At 37.4% G+C, this 17,450-nt stretch overlaps 1 protein-coding gene across 3 annotated transcripts in view; it reads right to left on the bottom strand.

Moving 5' to 3' along the window:
- PIK3C2G (phosphatidylinositol-4-phosphate 3-kinase catalytic subunit type 2 gamma) overlaps window positions 1-17,450 on the bottom strand; it is a 651,998-nt gene that overhangs the window by 404,646 nt on the left and 229,902 nt on the right. For all 3 annotated transcript variants that reach the window (XM_069585610.1, XM_069585608.1, XM_069585609.1), the window contains exon 6: window positions 5,992-6,094. In XM_069585610.1, the coding sequence (XP_069441711.1) occupies window positions 5,992-6,094 (103 nt within the window). The remainder of the gene's footprint in view (window positions 1-5,991; window positions 6,095-17,450) is intronic.

The following is a 17,450-nucleotide window of genomic DNA, read 5'->3' on the forward strand; positions in this document are numbered from 1 at the left end:
GGAATCAAGATTGCCGGGAGAAATCTCAGTAACCTCAGATATGAAGATGACACCACCCTTATGGCAGAAAGTGAAGAGGAGCTAAAACGCCTCTTGATGATAGTGAAAGGGGAGAGCAAAAAAGTTGGCTTAAAGCTCAACATTCAGAAAACGAAGATCACGGCATCCGGTCCCATCACTTCATGGGAAATAGATGGGGAAACAGTGGAAATAGTGTCAGACTTTATTTTTTGGAGCTCAAAAATCACTGCAGATGGTGACTGCAGCCATGAAATTAAAAGACGCTTATTCCTTGGAAGAAAAGTTGTGACCAACTTAGATAGCATATTCAAAAGCAGAGACATTACTTTGCTGACTAAGGTCCGTCTAGTCAAGGCTATGGTTTTTCCTGTGGTCATGTATGGATGTGATAATTGGACTGTGAAGAAAGCTGAGCGCCGAAGAATTAAGGCCTTTGAACCGTGGTGTTGGAGAAGACTCTTGAGATTCCCTTGGACTGCAAGGAGATCCAACCACTCCAATCTGAAGGAGATCAACCCTGGGATTTCTTTGGAAGGAGTGATGCTAAAGCTGAAGCTCCAGTACTTTGGCCACTTCATGCGAAGAGTTGACTCATTGGAAAAGACTGATGCTGAGAGGGATTGGAGGCAGAAGGAGAAGGGGACAACCAAGGATGAGATGGCTGGATGACATCACCATCCTGATGGACGTGAGTCTGAGTGAACTCCGGGAGATGGTGATGGACAGGGAGGCCGGGCGTACTGTGATTCATGGGGTCACAGAGTCGGACACGACTGAGCGACTGAACTGACTGACTGATATTCTTTGCAGCCAAAGATGGAGAAGGTCTATACAGTCAAGAAAAACACGACCAGGAGCAGACTGTGGGTCACATCATTAACTCCGTATTACCAAATTCAGACTCAAATTTAAGAAAGTAGGGAAAACCACTAGACCATTCAGGTATGACCTAAATCAAATCCCTTATGATTATACAGTGGAAATGAGAAATAGATTTAAGGGACTAGATCTGATAAAGTGCCTCATGAACTATGGAATGAGGTTCATGACATTGTACAGGAGACAGGGATCAAGACCATCGCCATGGAAAAGAAATGCAAAAAAGCAAAATGGCTGTCTGGGGAGGCCTTACAAATAGCTGTGAAAAGAAGAGATGTGAAAAGCAAAGGAGAAAAGGAAAGATATAAGCTTCTGAATGCAGAGTTCCAGAGAATAGCAAGAAGAGATAAGAAAGCCTTCTTCAGCTATCAGTGCAAAGAAATAGAGGAAACAACAGAATGGGAAAGACTAGAGACCTCTTCAAGAAAATTAGAGACACCAAGGGAACATTTCATGCAAAGATGGGCTCGGTAAACGACAGAAATGGCATGGACCTGACAGAAATGGCATGGACCTAACAGAAGCAGAAGATATTAAGAAGAGGTGGCAAGAATACACAGAAGAACTGTACAAAAAAGATCTTCACGACCCAGAAAACATGATGGTGTGATCACTAATCTAGAGCCTGACATCCTGGAATGTGAAGTCAAGTGGGCCTTGGAAAGCATTGCTACAAATAACGCTAGTGGAGGTGATGTAATTGCAGTTCAGCTATTTCAAATCCCGAAGATGATGCTGTGAAAGTGCTGCACTCAATATGCCAGCAAATTTGTAAAACTCAGCAGTGGCCACAGGACTGGAAAAGGTCTGATTTCATTCCAATCCCAAAGAAAGGCAATGTCAAAGAATGCTCAAACAATTGCACTCATCTCACATGCTAGTAAAGTAATTCTAAAAATTCTCCAAGCCAGGCTTCAGCAATACGTGGATCATGAACTTCCTGATGTTCAAACTGGTTTTAGAAAAGGCAGAGGAACCAGAGACCAAATTGCCAACATCTGCTGGATCATGGAGAAAGCAGGAGAGTTCCAGAAAAACATGTATTTCTACTTTATTGACTACACCAAAGCCTTTGACTGTGTGGATCACAATAAACTGTGGAAAATTCTGAAAGAGATGGGAATACCAGACCACCTGACTTGCCTCTTGAGAAATCTGTATGCAGGTCAGGAAGCAGGAATTAGAACTAGACATGGAACAACAGACTGGTTCCAAATAGGGAAAGGAGTACGTCAAGGCTGTATATTGTCACCCTGCTTTTTTTTAACTTATATGCAGAGTACATCCTGAGAAACGCTGGACTGGAAGAAACATAAGCTGGAATCAAGATTGCCAGAAGAAATCTCAATAACCTCAGATATGAAGATGACACTAGCCTTATGGCAGAAAGTGAAAAGGAACCAAAATCCTCTTGATGAAAGTGAAAACGGAGAGTGAAAAAGTTGGCTTAAAGCTCAACATTCAGAAAACGAAGATCATGGCATCTGGTCCCATCACTTCATGGAAAATAGATGGGGAAACAGTGGAAATAGTGTCAGACTTTATTTTTGGGGGCTCAAAAATCACTGCAGATGGTGACTACAGCAATGAAATTAAAAGACGCTTACTCCTTGGAAGAAAAGTTATGACATACCTAGATAGTATACTTAAAAGCAGAGACATTACTTTGCCGACTCAGGTCCGTCTAGTCAGTTCAGTTCAGTTCAGTCACTCAGTCGTGTCCAACTCTTTGCGACCCCATGAATCACAGCACGCCATGCCTCCCGGTCCGTCACCATCTCCTGGAGTTCACTCAGACTCAGGTCCATCGAGTCTGTGATGCCATCCAGCCATCTCATCCTCAGTCTTCCCCTTCTCCTCCTGCGCCCAATCCCTCCCAGCATCAGAGTCTTTTCCAATGAGTCAACTCTTTGCATGAGGTGGGCAAAGTACTGGAGCTTCATCTTTAGCATCATTCCTTCCAAAGAAATCCCAGGGTTGATCTCCTTCAGAATGGACTGGTTGGATCTCCTTGCAGTCCAAAGGGCCCTCAAGAGTCTTCTCCAAGGCTATGGTTTTTCCTGTGGTCATGTATTGATGTGAGAGTTGGACTATGAAGAAGTCTGAGCACCAAAGAATTGATGGTTCTGAACTCTGGTGTTGGAGAGGAATGGGGTGCAGGAGGAGAAGGGGACAACCGAGGATGAGATGGCTGGATGGCATCACTGACTCGATGGACGTGATTCTGAGTGAACTCCAGGAGATGTTGATGGACAGGGAGGCCTGGCGTGCTGTGATTCATGGGGTCGCAAAGAGTTGGACATGACTGAGTGACTGAACTGAACTGAACTGATCATTATAGTTCCAATATTACATAGAAAGAATATTGTCAAGCCACTTTTATGTTGTTTAAGTAGAAAGAAAATTTAATTATACACAATGTTTAGCATACAGCTGAAATTATGAAAATCATAGGCAATTTTGGCATCATTTTAAATAGAATTAAGATAGAAGACCATTCACTGTTTGCTTAGCATAGATTTATAAAAGAAAAAGAATCATGGGCCATTTATTTTAAATATAGCCATTCAGACAATGAAGAAGGATTGCAAACTCTTTAACTCTCTCAGTTATATCCAGTTATATTAAATTGATTAACATGCTTATCTAGTCTTGAAAGAGGATTTTATAAAACCAGGCAATTAGTTTTTATTTTTTTCAACTGTAAGATTTTCAAGTGAAATTATAATTTAACCTACTTGGTGGGTACTAAAAGTTCATAACAAAATGTGTGATATATCAGAGTGCAACATATGCATCATGTTGACATAACACACCAGTGTCCAGACTCTCATATTTTCAATATCATGAGTAAGTTTTTGAAATGTACGAATGTCTTAACTAACGTTAGGGTGGTCTAATGTTTAAGACTTTGCCTTCCAATGCAGGGGAAGTCAATTTGATCCCTGATTGGAGAGCTAAGAGCCCATATGCCTTGTGACCAAAAAACTGAAAAAAGAAAAGTAATGCTGTAACAAATTCAATAAAGTCTGTCGTGGATACATGTTGATGTATGGCGAAAACAATACAATATTGTAAAGTAATTAACCTCCAATTAAAATAAATTTATATTAAAAAAAAAAAAAAGAGGCAGAAAGAGCCAGCCAGACAGACAACTGAGGGGAGTTGAATTAAAAAAAAAAAAAAAAGGCCCACATCAAAAAAATCTTTAGAACTTCCCTAGTGGCTCAGCGGTAAAGAATCCGCCTGCTAGTGCAGGAGATGGAGATTTGGTCCCTGAACTGGGAAGATCGTGCAGACCACAGAGCAACTAAGCCCACGCCCCACAACTATTGAGCCTGTGCTGCAGTGCCTGGGAGCCACAGCTACTGAAGCCGTAATGCCCGAGAGTGCGTGCTTCGGACAACGATAAGCCTGTGCACCAAAACCCACTTGCCGCACCTAGAGAAAAGCCCACAGAGCAGTGAAAACCCAACACAACCAAAATAAGTAAATAGTATTATTTTTAAAAGTTTAAAAAAAGACTACAATATCATATAGTCTAACATTCTATAGTGTTTGTTTTGGGGCTGCTATGAATTAATACATGTAGAGCACTAATAACAGTGCCTGGCACCTAATATATACTTAATGTGGTTAATTATCATTAAATACCCTGTCATGGCCCAGGCTTTGGGATATGTGGGTACAGCTGTGGAAAACAAAACAAAGCCAAAAAAACATAAAGGTAGACTTTTGACTAATTGCTCTGACACCCACATCTAAAACGTTTGAGTATATACCATAAATTCTCAGTGGAGACTCACTGACTGGGCTCAGATCCAAGTCTCTGCTTACTAGTTCCATGAATGTGACCTGAGAAAGGTCATGAGTTCCTTGGGATCAGTGTCCTTATTGACACCTGATATTGTTGTAAACAGTAAATGTGATGTAAATGTTAAAGTTTCAGATATAAAATACATGTTCAGGACATATTATATCAAAGTAGTGGAGTTATATGCATTTAAGTATAAACTTTAATTTACATGAAACTGAAATGTTAGTGATTTGTGAATTACTACCAGTGACATTCTTTTTAACAATTATTCAGCTTCTAAATAAGAGTAGGAGTTAGGATTATACATTTTCTCCTCCCCCTGTTGAAATGAAGCATGATAATTTCAGCTTTTTCATCAACACCGAGGACAACTTGAAGACACTTAGGTTTATTAATATTAAGGGTATTAGTTACTTTATAATGCTTCTTTGTGGAAATTTCAGATGCATAGCCCCGGAGCCATCAACACTGAGTTGGGTATGAGTTCCAAAAGATATTTCTAAACAACTCTCTTTTGGCCTCATTATGTTGTGTTCCACATAGATATATTGCAAACTAATGCACTACCTGACACTTTTTATGATGAAGCACCCCAAACTAGAAAAAAAAGTCATGCATTGGAAATCTGTTATCTGAGGTAAATGACAGTGATGGGAGTTTTGCTTAAAGTAGGTAATTGGAAGATTCTATAGATAAAAACTGCTAAAAATAAAAGGTTACTGCATACTGTGCAATTTGGGCTTGATGTAACTCAAGACATCACACAGGGAATAAAATTTATATCTAACAGCATGAATCTGTCATTAAAGCACAGTAATTTCTTTCTAAGGAGTTTTTTATATATATTATAAATATTAATCTGTCCTGATTTAAACTGTGTTGATACCACCATTGTCTTCAAATAGAGCAAGAGTTGTGTTATTTTGCTCCCTTCAATGGTTTCCCCATCACATTTTCTGTCCCATTCATTTACTATGGATTCTTATATGAATATGACAACATTAATAAGTTACTCATAAATGACCTTTCAAGAAACCAGTTGATTTATTATACTGAGGTTGCAGTATGCTGTACATGTAATTGCTTTAGTCCAAATTGTTAATAGACATATTGACATATATTTCATTATGTTTCAGTAAATATACTCAAATAAATACATGTTCATTAAGCCATGTAATCCCAAAATGGCAACAATCCATAACAATGGGAACACTGTCCTTAAAGAACCCATTTGCTAACTGATGCCAATGATGCCAATGCTAAGAAAGTCTCACCTTTCGAGATAATGTTCCTGGAGTGTCTCTCTTTTTCTGTAGATGAAGTTGAAGAACAGATTTATTTTTCTGAAATATTCTGTGGCTTCCCAAATAGTGATCACTGAAAGAGAAAAAAAAAATGAACGTAATTATTCTCTTACTATTCCCCCAGTATATGTTTTCCTCCCTGACTCTATGTCATTTTGTCTTATTTTTAGAACTTAGTCTGATAAAAGTTTAAATGTATCTTTAGTTTTCTGTCTGTCTACCTCTCTATCATGGTTTTCCAGGTGGTCAGTGGTAAAGAATCTGCCTGCCAATGCAGGAGACATGAGTTTGATTCCTGGGTCAGAAAGATCCCTCCTGGAGGAAGAAATGGCAGCCCAGTCCAGTATTCTTGCTTGATAACTCCCTGGACAGAAGAGCCTGGCAGGCTACAGTTCATAGAGTTGCAAGGAGTCAGACACAACTGAATGACTGTGCCTTAACTATCTGTCTATCTATCTGTCTATCTCTAGTGTGCATGTGTATGTAGATGTATAGAGACATGTCTCCTCATATTCAGTTTTAAAGGCAAGATATACTTATTTTCAAACTCATTGTTACAAAAAATGACTAGACACCTTTAGAATGGATATGATAAAGAATCCATATTCAGAGTTAGTTTTATCTGGCCATCTCAAAGCTGACCACAGCATGCTTCTGGGAGGTCTAATTGATGCCACAAAATGTATGTGGGGATCACTTGTAACAAGGAAGCAGAGCCTTGTGGTAGAAATATCACAAGTTTAGAGACAGATGTACTAGCTCTTTGACCTTAGGCCAATTAAACTATCTGAAGCACAATATTTTTCCTTTAGAGTTGGGATATTAATGTGTACATCAAAGGCTTGATAAGCAGATTAAATAAAAATATTACACATTTCAGACATTTTTAATGGTGTAATTTTATTTTGTTTTCCTCCCTCCCTTCCTTTCTTCCTTCCATCCTTCCTTCCTTCCTCTCTCTCTCTCTCTCTAAATATTTCCTAATCACAGATGAAATAATAAACAAAACAACCTATTGCTATCCATAGGGCCCTTATATTGTTCCTTGGGTTATTTCTACTGTGAATCTAGACATAAGACATGGCCAGTGTATTCCCTCAGTTTTTGGAATCATTGATTTCTGCCTTCCTCCAAGGGCTATTCTCGTATTCTATCACATATACTCAGGTTCGTCTTTTCACTTCCTCCAACCCCAACTTTTCTTTTTTTTTTTTTCATGCTTATACTTCTGAAATTCCTCTGAAGTTCCTCTTCCTATTTTGGGAACCACTTTAAGAGTAGTGACCCATCTTGCTTTCAAAGCTTCCTTTCCTCAGTGTGTTGAAGTCTGGACTCTGGATCCCAGTGCAGTGAATTCAGCCTAAGATATGGCTACTGCTTTCTTGAACTGTCTATTTCACCCACTTGTATGTATATCCCTCACTAGGTTTGCCAGAGAAAATAGATGACCAATAAAATGAACTTCAGATAACAATGAATAAACATTTTTAGTCTAAGTATGTTTGAAACATACACTAAGAAAAATGGAAATTTTTAAAATTTGAGTTTAACTGAAAATTCTGTATATTTATTTGCTAAATGTGTCAGTTCAATTCCTTTCTAAAAGTCAGCCCTAGTTCTTCCCTTATCTTTGCCTCAAGTGTGGTGAGGAGACGGGTAAGGTCTGGCTAATTTTCAGATTTTGGAAGGAATTTTTTCCCCCTATAAATTTTCTTAAAAAAAAAAAGTTATAGGAATATATTCTCAGGAAAAACATTTGAATTATACTAAATTGTGGACAATAAAAAAGATCTTAAAATTATTCTCTTTCCTTTTGTCCAAAACAATAGTTAACAAAAGTTTATTGCACTTAAAAAAAAGAAGATAGGCTGAGATAAATGGTCAAGCACACATACATTTATGTTAAAAATAAGATCATTTTTATTTTAGCTGTGTCTCTAACTTGTAGCTAAATTTCTTTTAATTTATTTTTGGACACTAACCTTTTTGTTTCTGGCATGTCGCATGGTACTCAGGATTTTAATTTCCCAATCTGGGAATCAAACTCTTGTCCTCTGCAGTGGAAGCACAGAGTACCAAGCGATGGAACGTCAAGGAATTCCTGAGACTTTGCTTCTTGATCACAAAATTTAAACTATTCCATTCATAGCAATACCATCTGCTGTGTTATTGAAGGTTTATATTAAACATATTTGTTTTAAAATTTTTCCCTTTATTCTTTGGGATTATTTGAACCCTGAATCTCTTTTTCCTCTATCTTTAGAAGCTTAGAAGACACAAATAATTTTAATCTTCTACTGGTTAACTATTTTTTAAAATAAAACATATCTTAAATCTTTTCCACTTCAACATCAATTTAATCATAATTTATATCACATTCTCAAATAAATCTTAGAGCTTAATATGACTTCATTTCTATTTCATAATACTATGGTTGCCCAAAAAGAGATCATTTCAACTTTTTCCAGATTCTTTTATAATTTACTGGATGCAATAAAAATATAGTAGATCAGTTGATCCAAAAAGTTAGAAATGGAAATTATAAAAAATATCTTAATATACTTTATTTTTAAGCTAAAAATAGTCTCTCAATAACCAAAGTCTTCATGCTAGAATGAAGTTGTTGATATAGGATGAAGCATCTGTTGATTACAATTTTGTGTCTTCTGGCATAAAACAAATCTATAATTATCTTTAATTTTCAGCTCCAGCTTCCAACCTGAATAGAGAATTGATTTAGATTCGTGGGCTTATTATTCTAATCTTTTGAAGTTGTTTCCTCCACACTTAATTCAGCAGTAGTGGTTTTAATGATCTGTCTGGAATGTATTTGTTGAGTAAAGAGGGATTTACAGCTCCAATTTTAGACATTTTTTTAATATAATAACAATTTGCCCAAATATTATTAAATTAACAAGGACTTTTTTTTTAATCTCTGACCTTTTGCATTTAACACATGAACAATTTTCATAAATATCCAATATTTCTGGACTCTAAATACTTCATGCATCCATATATTTATTCCTGTCCAGTACCAAATTGCTTCAATTATTTAATTTTCTAGCATATTTTGAAGTTTGGAAATAAATAAAAGTAATAATTTAAAAAAATTATATTATCTTTCCATGATTTCTCTTTCAGAATAATTTTGAAATTAGTGTGGTAGTATTAAAGAGAAATTCTAATATAATGTTGACTTATATTTCATTTATGGAATTTATAAGAAGAGTTGGCCTTTGTATAACATTGAATTCTTCCAAGGATAATATATTTCTACATGCAATCTGATTCTCTTCTATACCTTTGAGTAAACTGATAGTTTTCTTCCAAGTAGGTTTTAAAAGTATGCCTTTTGCAAGATATTTTATAGTTTCTGTTCTATTACAAATCAAAGATTTTTTCCATAATATTTATTAGTTGAGTTTATTTGTTGATTTTTCTTATGGACTCCTGTTGTAATACCTGAAAGTTTTTCAGTTGATTTTTTTTGGATTTTCTAAGTAGAAAGCTATATTCTTTTAAAATAATTGCAATTTTATTACCTTCCAAAAGCAAAAAGCTTCCTTTTGATTCTTTATTCTATTGTGATGGCTAGGATGCTTGGCAGACTTTTGAGTAGTAGTAATGAAAATAGATACCCTTCTCTTTTTCTTGACTGTATGGAGAATGCATCAGATGATTAACAGATATGGTATCTGCTGCATTCCTGGTCTATACTTTTGTTGCCTATTTTGTTAATTTTTTTTTTAAATTATGAAAAGGTTCAAATTTTATTTAATGAGTTTTTGCATTCACTGAGTACATCATATTGAGAGGATCTTTTTTTCCTTGAGTGTATTAATATATTAATTGTATCAATAGACTTTTTCTATGTATAATTATTTTTACATTCTTGAGTAATTTAATTTTCAAATTTTTAAAGTCTCTTTTTGTATATAGGAAAATCTAAATTGGCCTATAATCTTAATGTTTGTGTTAATATTTATTTGTTTTAGACGTTACTATTAATCTATCTTTATAAAGTGCATACATCTTATTCTCTGTCCTGGCACAGTTTATATAATTGAGAATTATCTATTCCCCCAAGGTTTGATGCAATTTGCCTAAAACTACATTTTCTACTCCCCACTGTTCTTTGTTCTGTTTCATGTTTATACTTCTCCTTGAGCTAATTTTGAAAATTCATGATTCCTTAGGAAATTATCTATTTTTTATAAAGTTGTCAAACAAATGTCCCAAGTCCCTTCTATTTTAAAAGTCTTCTGACATTTACCTGGGAGTGCTACAATCCCCTTGCGATCTTTCTGTCCTTTCCATCTTATCACTCTTTCTTGTTTTACCAGAAGTTTTATTATTAATAATTTTTCCTGTCTTTTCATGAGAATTTTGGTGGGCTGCGGGTAGATTTGCATTTTCACTCTAATGTATTAATCCAATTCTGAAGATAAATAATTATTTTAATTATGGGAATGATTTTACATGAGAAGAGAGCTCCAAAACTGGAAAGGAAGTACTTTTCTGCTCAGCTCTTTCATTTGCAATTAAAGACACTGAGTTCAAGAATCTAAGATCAGAAATTAGAACATAAATATTTGGAGTAAATATAGCATGCATGAAGTTTATTTATAGAGTTAAGCTTTCCTGTTATAATGTGATATACATATTTCTTCTTATAAAATGGGGCGGGGGAATTAAGGTGTTCTGCAAACATTGGGCTAAAAATAAAACATCTCATGGGAAAATAGAACTGGAAGAGACCACTCAAATCAATACAGGTCTACGCAGAGTTCATGTGTTTGTGTGCATTCACACAGAGACACCTTAGTACAGAACACTAGCATGGTCTTAAAAGACACATTTAATTTCAAAAATTAAAAAATATGTGTATATAGTAAAATAGACCTGACTTTTAAAAATGTCTTTAACTTGGTGAGACCCAGAGAGATGTTGTGGGGAGGGAGGTGGGAGGGAGGGTCACGTTTGGGAACGCATGTAAGAATTAAAGATTTTAAAATTAAAAAAAAATAAAATATAATAAAATAAAGAAACTCAAAATCATAAAAAAAAAGAAAACCTTGATGCTGCTGAATATAGAGATGAGGGTGAAATGTACAACAATTGTAGAGAATTCTTCAATAAGCATTTTCAAGACTGTGAAATCAAGCTGGTGGGGGGGATGCATGCTTTCTGGGTGAATAGTCACAGTCACTGGTACAGTATTGTCACTCTCAGCAGCTTTATGTATACTTTGCATTCATCTACTGTTACTTAGCAGAACAAAACATTACAAATATGCCTGAAAATTTTCCCTGTATGTAAAGGTGACTTGTCTGAATAAACTAATTCATGTTACAGAAATATGTCATAGTGCTAAGAATTTGGAAAAGAAAATGGCAACCCACTCCTGTATTCTTGCCTGGAGAATCCCAGGGACAGAGGATCCCGGTGGGTTGCTGTCCATAGGGTCGCAGAGAGTGGGACGTAACTGAAGCCATTTAGCATGCATGCACGCACTGGAGAAGGAAATGGCAACTCACTCAAGTATCCTTGCCTGGAGAATCCCAGGGACAGAGGATCCTGGTGAGCTGATGTCTATGGGTCGAACAAAGTCAGACACGAATAAACTGACTTAGCAGCAACAGTAGTTGAATTTGTATTTGGTACTTCTTTTGGGGCTATCATGTTTAAAATACTAAACAGTCCTTTTTATGTATGTTAACAATAATAAAACTATTACTGTACTCAGTAGTTGATATAATTTTACGTGTTTCTTTCAATAATGAACGACCTTTATTTAGTATAAGCTCTTTCTTTGGGGAATTGCTTTCAAATGAAGGTATATGTATATATAGAGTATTCTCATACTGAGACATTTGTTCTAGTACAGTTACTAGCTAGAATCAAATTCAAGTTTGTATGTATTATTTTTACTAATTTTTAAGCTCAGAGGTGGCCACAGGACTGGAAAAGGTTGGTTCATTCCAATCCCAAAGAAAGGCAATGCCAAAGAATGCTCAAACTACCGTACAATTGCACTCATCTCACATGCTAGTAAAGTCAAGCTAGGCTTCAGCAATACATGAACCATGAACTTCCAGATGTTCAAGCTGGTTTTCGAAAAGGCAGAGGAACCAGAGATCAAATTGCTAACATTCGCTGGATCATCAAAAAAGCAAGAGAATTCCAGAAATACATTTCTTTCTGCTTTATTAACTATGTCAAAGCCTTTGACTGTGTGGATCACAATAAATTGTGCAAAATTCTGAAAGAGATGGGAATACCAGACCACCTGACCTGTCTCTTGAGAAACCTGTATACGAGTCAGAAAGCAACAGTTAGAACTGAACATGGAACAATAGACAGGTTCCAAATAGGAAAGGAAAAGGAGTACATCAGGGTGTATATTGTCACCCTGCTTATGTAACTTATATGCAGAGTTCATCATGAGAAACACTGGGCTGGAAGCACAAGCTGGAATCAAGACTGCTGGGAGAAATACCAATAACCTCAGCTATGCAGATGACACCACCCTTATGGCAGAAAGTGAAGAACTAAAAAGACTCTTGATGAAAGTGAAAGTGGAGCGTGAAAACGTTGGCTGAAAGCTCAACATTCAGAAAACGAAGATCATGGCATCCGGTTCCATCACTACATGGCAAATAGATGGGGAAACAGTGGAAACAGTGACTGACTTTATTTTTCTGGGCTCCAAAATCACTGCAGATGGTGACTGCAGCCATGAAATTAAAAGACTCTTACTTCATGGAAGGAAAGTTATGACCAAGCTACACAGCATATTAAAAAGCAGAGACATTACGTTGTCAACAAAGGTCCATCTAGTCAAGGCTATGGTTTTTCCAGTTGTCATGTATGGATGTGAGAGTTGGACTATAAACAAAGCTGAGCACCGGAGAATTGATGTTTTGAACTGTGGTGTTGGAGAAGACTCTTGAGATCCTTTGGGAGATCCAACCAGTCCATCCTAAAGGAGATCGTTGGAAGGACTGATGTTGAAGCTGAAACTGCAATACTTTGCCACCCAATGCGAAGAGCTGACTCATTTGAAAAGACCCTGATGTTGGGAAAGACTGAAGGCAGGAGAAGAAGGGGATGGCAGAGGATGAGATGGTTGGATGGTATCACTGACTTAATGGACATGAGTTTGGGTAAACTCCGGGAGTTGGTGATGGACAGGGAGGCCTGACATACTGCGGTTCATGGAGTTGCAAAGAGTCGGACATGACTGAGTGACTGAACTAAACTAGACTGTTTATTAATAGCAACAAAAATTCATTTTAAAATGTTTGGAAGAGTACTTTGAAGGAGATTCAAAACTAAACAGAAGTAACTTAGAATACTCTTAATGGATGGTTTATTAAAAGAACATGTTTTCATTATTTTGTGAGAGCTCTCAGAGTTATGACATGTTCTTTCTGTGCCCTGACATGGTTCTGTGATTTTATGAGGAAAGCAAATATGTAAAAGAGAAATGCACTTTAATCTTTTTTTTTTTTTTTTTTGCTCAAAGTAAGTCTCAAAAATTATAATAGACTAAATTATAGTACTATAATTCTTAGGCTGTTCTGAATGCACTGAAACTAATCAATTTGTTCAAGTTTGCTAAACAAAACCTTTAATTTTATTGAGAATGAAAAGACTCATTTTCTCCCCCAGGAATATAGGCAACTGGGCTTTCACTGCTAATGAGTATAATCTATTACCTTAAACTTTATACAATATTACCTAGTCTTTTTACCCTGCTAATTAATAGTTTGATTTTTATTTGAATTAAAGGCAACCCCAACTTATAATCAAATGTTTAAAGAATAAATTAATACTAATTGTAATGGAACTGGCTAAAGCATTTTAAAAATAGATTTAATTTTTGAAGAGGACTTTCTTAATCTCATCAAAGTAATTCAACATTTTGTTTCATAGGACAGGTCAGAAGAGAGAAAAGGGACTCCATAGTAGATAACCAAATCAGACTAATGAATGCTAGTGATGAATCAAGAGGTAGATATTATTTCTTAATTTGATTTAAAACTATGGCAGTTTCAAGGTAAGACTTTTAATTAATTACCATAAGCTTTCTTTTTCTTTCCTTATATCTTTTTAGTACTCTGAGTTCTTGAAATCAAGAGTCAGTTAAATAGTAAAGAAAAGTTTTGCCATATCTTGTTTAAATCTAGGACTTAAAACTTGGCCATAACTGCAAGCAGTAGGTCCAAGCCCAATTTCAAGGAAGACTGTTCACTTTTCCTTATGTGGCACTTGTGGTTCACTATTGACAATGTAGTCATGATTTATTTAACAGAAACTTTTAGGTGCAGTAAAAAAAATTTTTTTTTCACATAGAAGTTCATAAGGAAAATTGTTTTCAAGTTGAATTAGAAAGCAAGACAGCAAGAATTTTGGGAAAAGAAAATGCTCAAATCACATAGATTAGGAGTAAGAAACAAAAACCTGCACTCTGCAATTGTCAGGCCTTTAGATAATAAAGGAAAAATGATGAAGTAGCATTATACTTCATATATTATTGAGATATATCCATGTCTCTGTATTTATCTATCTTATCTATATGTGTATCTAAACTTCATGTGAGTCTAGGTGAAGGTATAACAAGGTTTACTATCTGGAAATAAAGCAGAAACAGGAACACTCTAGGAAACAGTCTTTCTGTCCCTAGGTCTTTTATCTGTGATGTACCTCACAGAAAAGACAAGATGTTATCGTCCCTGACCTCAATACTGCCTCTGCATAAGTCCCAGAGGATCTGTCTATTGGATAAAACCATGAGAAATAAGGAAATGAGATTACCAAGACACTCCTACTGTGGTAGTTAACTTGGGGGCTAAAACCAGGAATGTAATGGAAGTTGCTAATATTTTTATTATTTTTCTGTTTAATTTATTCTGACTTTAATTAGCTCATTCAGTATCCACACTTCATATTGCTCACAACTTTGTTTTACACTACCAACAGCCTATGTTACAATTGATAAAGTTCCAATGCTTTCATTTGCTCTTTGCTCCTAATTTAAAACCTTTGTGAGGCAGTTTTTGAAGAGTATATGATACTTGATGCAACTCTCTTTGATGTTAACTGAAGTGCCTGGTAAGAATAGCATGATAGCCATGTGTGAGAGGTCAGGAGTCGTCTCATTTGAGAAGAGTTCTGGAAATGAGTTAGTAGAGTGAGTTACTGGATTCTTAAAAGTGTTTCACAGACAGGAGTGACAGGGCAAGATTCAACAGAGTGAAAATGGAATACGTTAATTGTCAGGAAGAGTTTGTCGTATATTAGGTTATGATAAGTGGTAAATGGCTGTAAAAATAAGATAGCTGACTTATTAAAAGGGGAATTGTGACTTGCTAGGAAAATTATCTCATTTTTCAGTATGTTATGAAGTATAACATTTTGTTTTATTGATTAAATTCAGTATTTGTGCAAGACACTGGTTTTAAAAATGTGTACTTTAGGTGGTAGTCCTAAGATGGCAGAGGGATAGGATGGGAAGAATACTTTCTCCCACGCAAATTCATTGAAAGATCATTTGAACGCTGAGCAAATTTCACAAAATAATATCTGAATGCTGGCAGAGGACATGAGGCACCTGGAAAGGCAGCCCATTGTCTTCAAAAGGAGATAGGACAAAATATAAAAGATAAAAAAAGAGACAAAAGAATTAGGGATGGAGACCCATCCAGGGGAGGGAGTCGTGAAGGAGGAGACATTTCCAAACACAAGGAAACCCTCTCACCGGCGGGTCTGTAAGGAGTTTTGGAATCTCAGAGGGCAGCATAACCAGCAGGGAAAAAACAAAAACAAAATACCCAGAGACTACACACCTAACTGCAACTCCCGGTGAAGTAGCCCAGAGGATCACCTCAGCCACCAGCAAGCAGGAGCTGAACAGGGAGGAGCGGGCTGTGTTCCCTAGGGTAAGGACAGGGCCTGAATGCCCTGAGGACAATCTGAGGGAGCTAACATGAGATAGCAACCCAAACTGTGGGATAGCCAGAGAGAGAGAGAGAGAGAGAGAGAGAGAGAGAGAGAGAGAGAGAGAGAGAGAAAGAGAGAGAGAAAAGAGGAGAGAGAGAGAGAGAGAAGTTTCCCACAAAAAGCTCTAACCTAAGGCACTGCTGGCAGGCTCACAGAACAAAGGACTGAGCGAATACCAGAGGAGAGCTAGCACTCTGCGGACTGGCCCATCCCCCGCCAGAGGCAGGGAGGCAGGCAAGTGACAGCCAGAGCTGGAAGGCAAAGGGCACTCTCCACCACAAAGACACCAAACTGTGAGCAGGCTCCCAGTTGCTAACCAAGTCTTACTGGGATCCTGGACATTTGACATCTGCCAGGAGGGCCACAGCCAGAGGTCAGCTCCCCAGAGGAGACACACAGCACACCTGAGACGGTGCTCCCGCTGCGTACTCAGGAAGCCGAGCCGCTGGGACCCGGGAGTTTATAAGACACACTGCCCGCCTGGGGAGAGCTCGCCAAGCATCTGGTCACCTGAGCTGCTCGGACCTGGGAAGGGCGCAAAACTCAGGCCCAACTGAGTCTGTGCCTTTGTGGAGTACCTGAGAACCTGAACTTGAGTGCCTTAGACCTGGGAAGTGCCCGCAACCCAGGGCCTGCTTGAGATAGTTCCCCTGCAGAGCAACCTGGAGCCTGAGCCTGAGCAGCGTAGAGCAAGAAAGCACACATGTCATGAGCAGGGCCATGAGCAGTGTGGCCCAGACACTGCGAGTACTCCCCACACACGCCAGTGATATTTGTTTGCAGTGTTCTTCCCTCCCCACTGCACAACTAAACTAGTGAGCTTTCACCCCCTTGTATCAGGGTGGAAATTAGGCACTGAAGAGACTTGGAAACAGAGGAAGCCAAAATAAACAAGAAGAGGGAACTGCTTTGGAAGTGACAGGTGCAACAGATTAAAACCTTGTAGTTAGCACTGAGAGGGTAACAGGCAGGAAGGCCAGGGGTCTCCAAATGGAGGAAATAGCCTGTAAGTGTCAGACATTTTATCTCTCTTAAGCGGCAGGAGGAAACAAACTAGCGATATTTTTTCCTTCTCTATATAAATTTAAAAGGTGGTTTCTCTTAAAATTCTGTGTTGTCATAATGATACCTGGTTTCACCTGAAGTTAACCAATGCCTTTCTTATGGAAATGTTTATCTTAAGCTATGCTAATGTACTATGCATTTACCCCAAACTCTGTCTTCAAGTCGGTTCTGCCTTTTGGGCTCAGAACCTACTTGATAAACCAGTATGTTATACTCCGATATTGTTCCTCTAATCTATGTAAATGAAACTATTTATATGGTGATCTGCCCTTCTTCAAGATTCAAGTTCATCATTTATGGCCCAAGATAAACCATTTGGAGCCAAGATTATCCCAAAATACATCTTATGGGTGAGGGGC

This window comes from Ovis canadensis, chromosome 3, assembly GCF_042477335.2.
Source record: "Ovis canadensis isolate MfBH-ARS-UI-01 breed Bighorn chromosome 3, ARS-UI_OviCan_v2, whole genome shotgun sequence".
NCBI classification, from domain to species: Eukaryota; Metazoa; Chordata; class Mammalia; order Artiodactyla; family Bovidae; genus Ovis; species Ovis canadensis.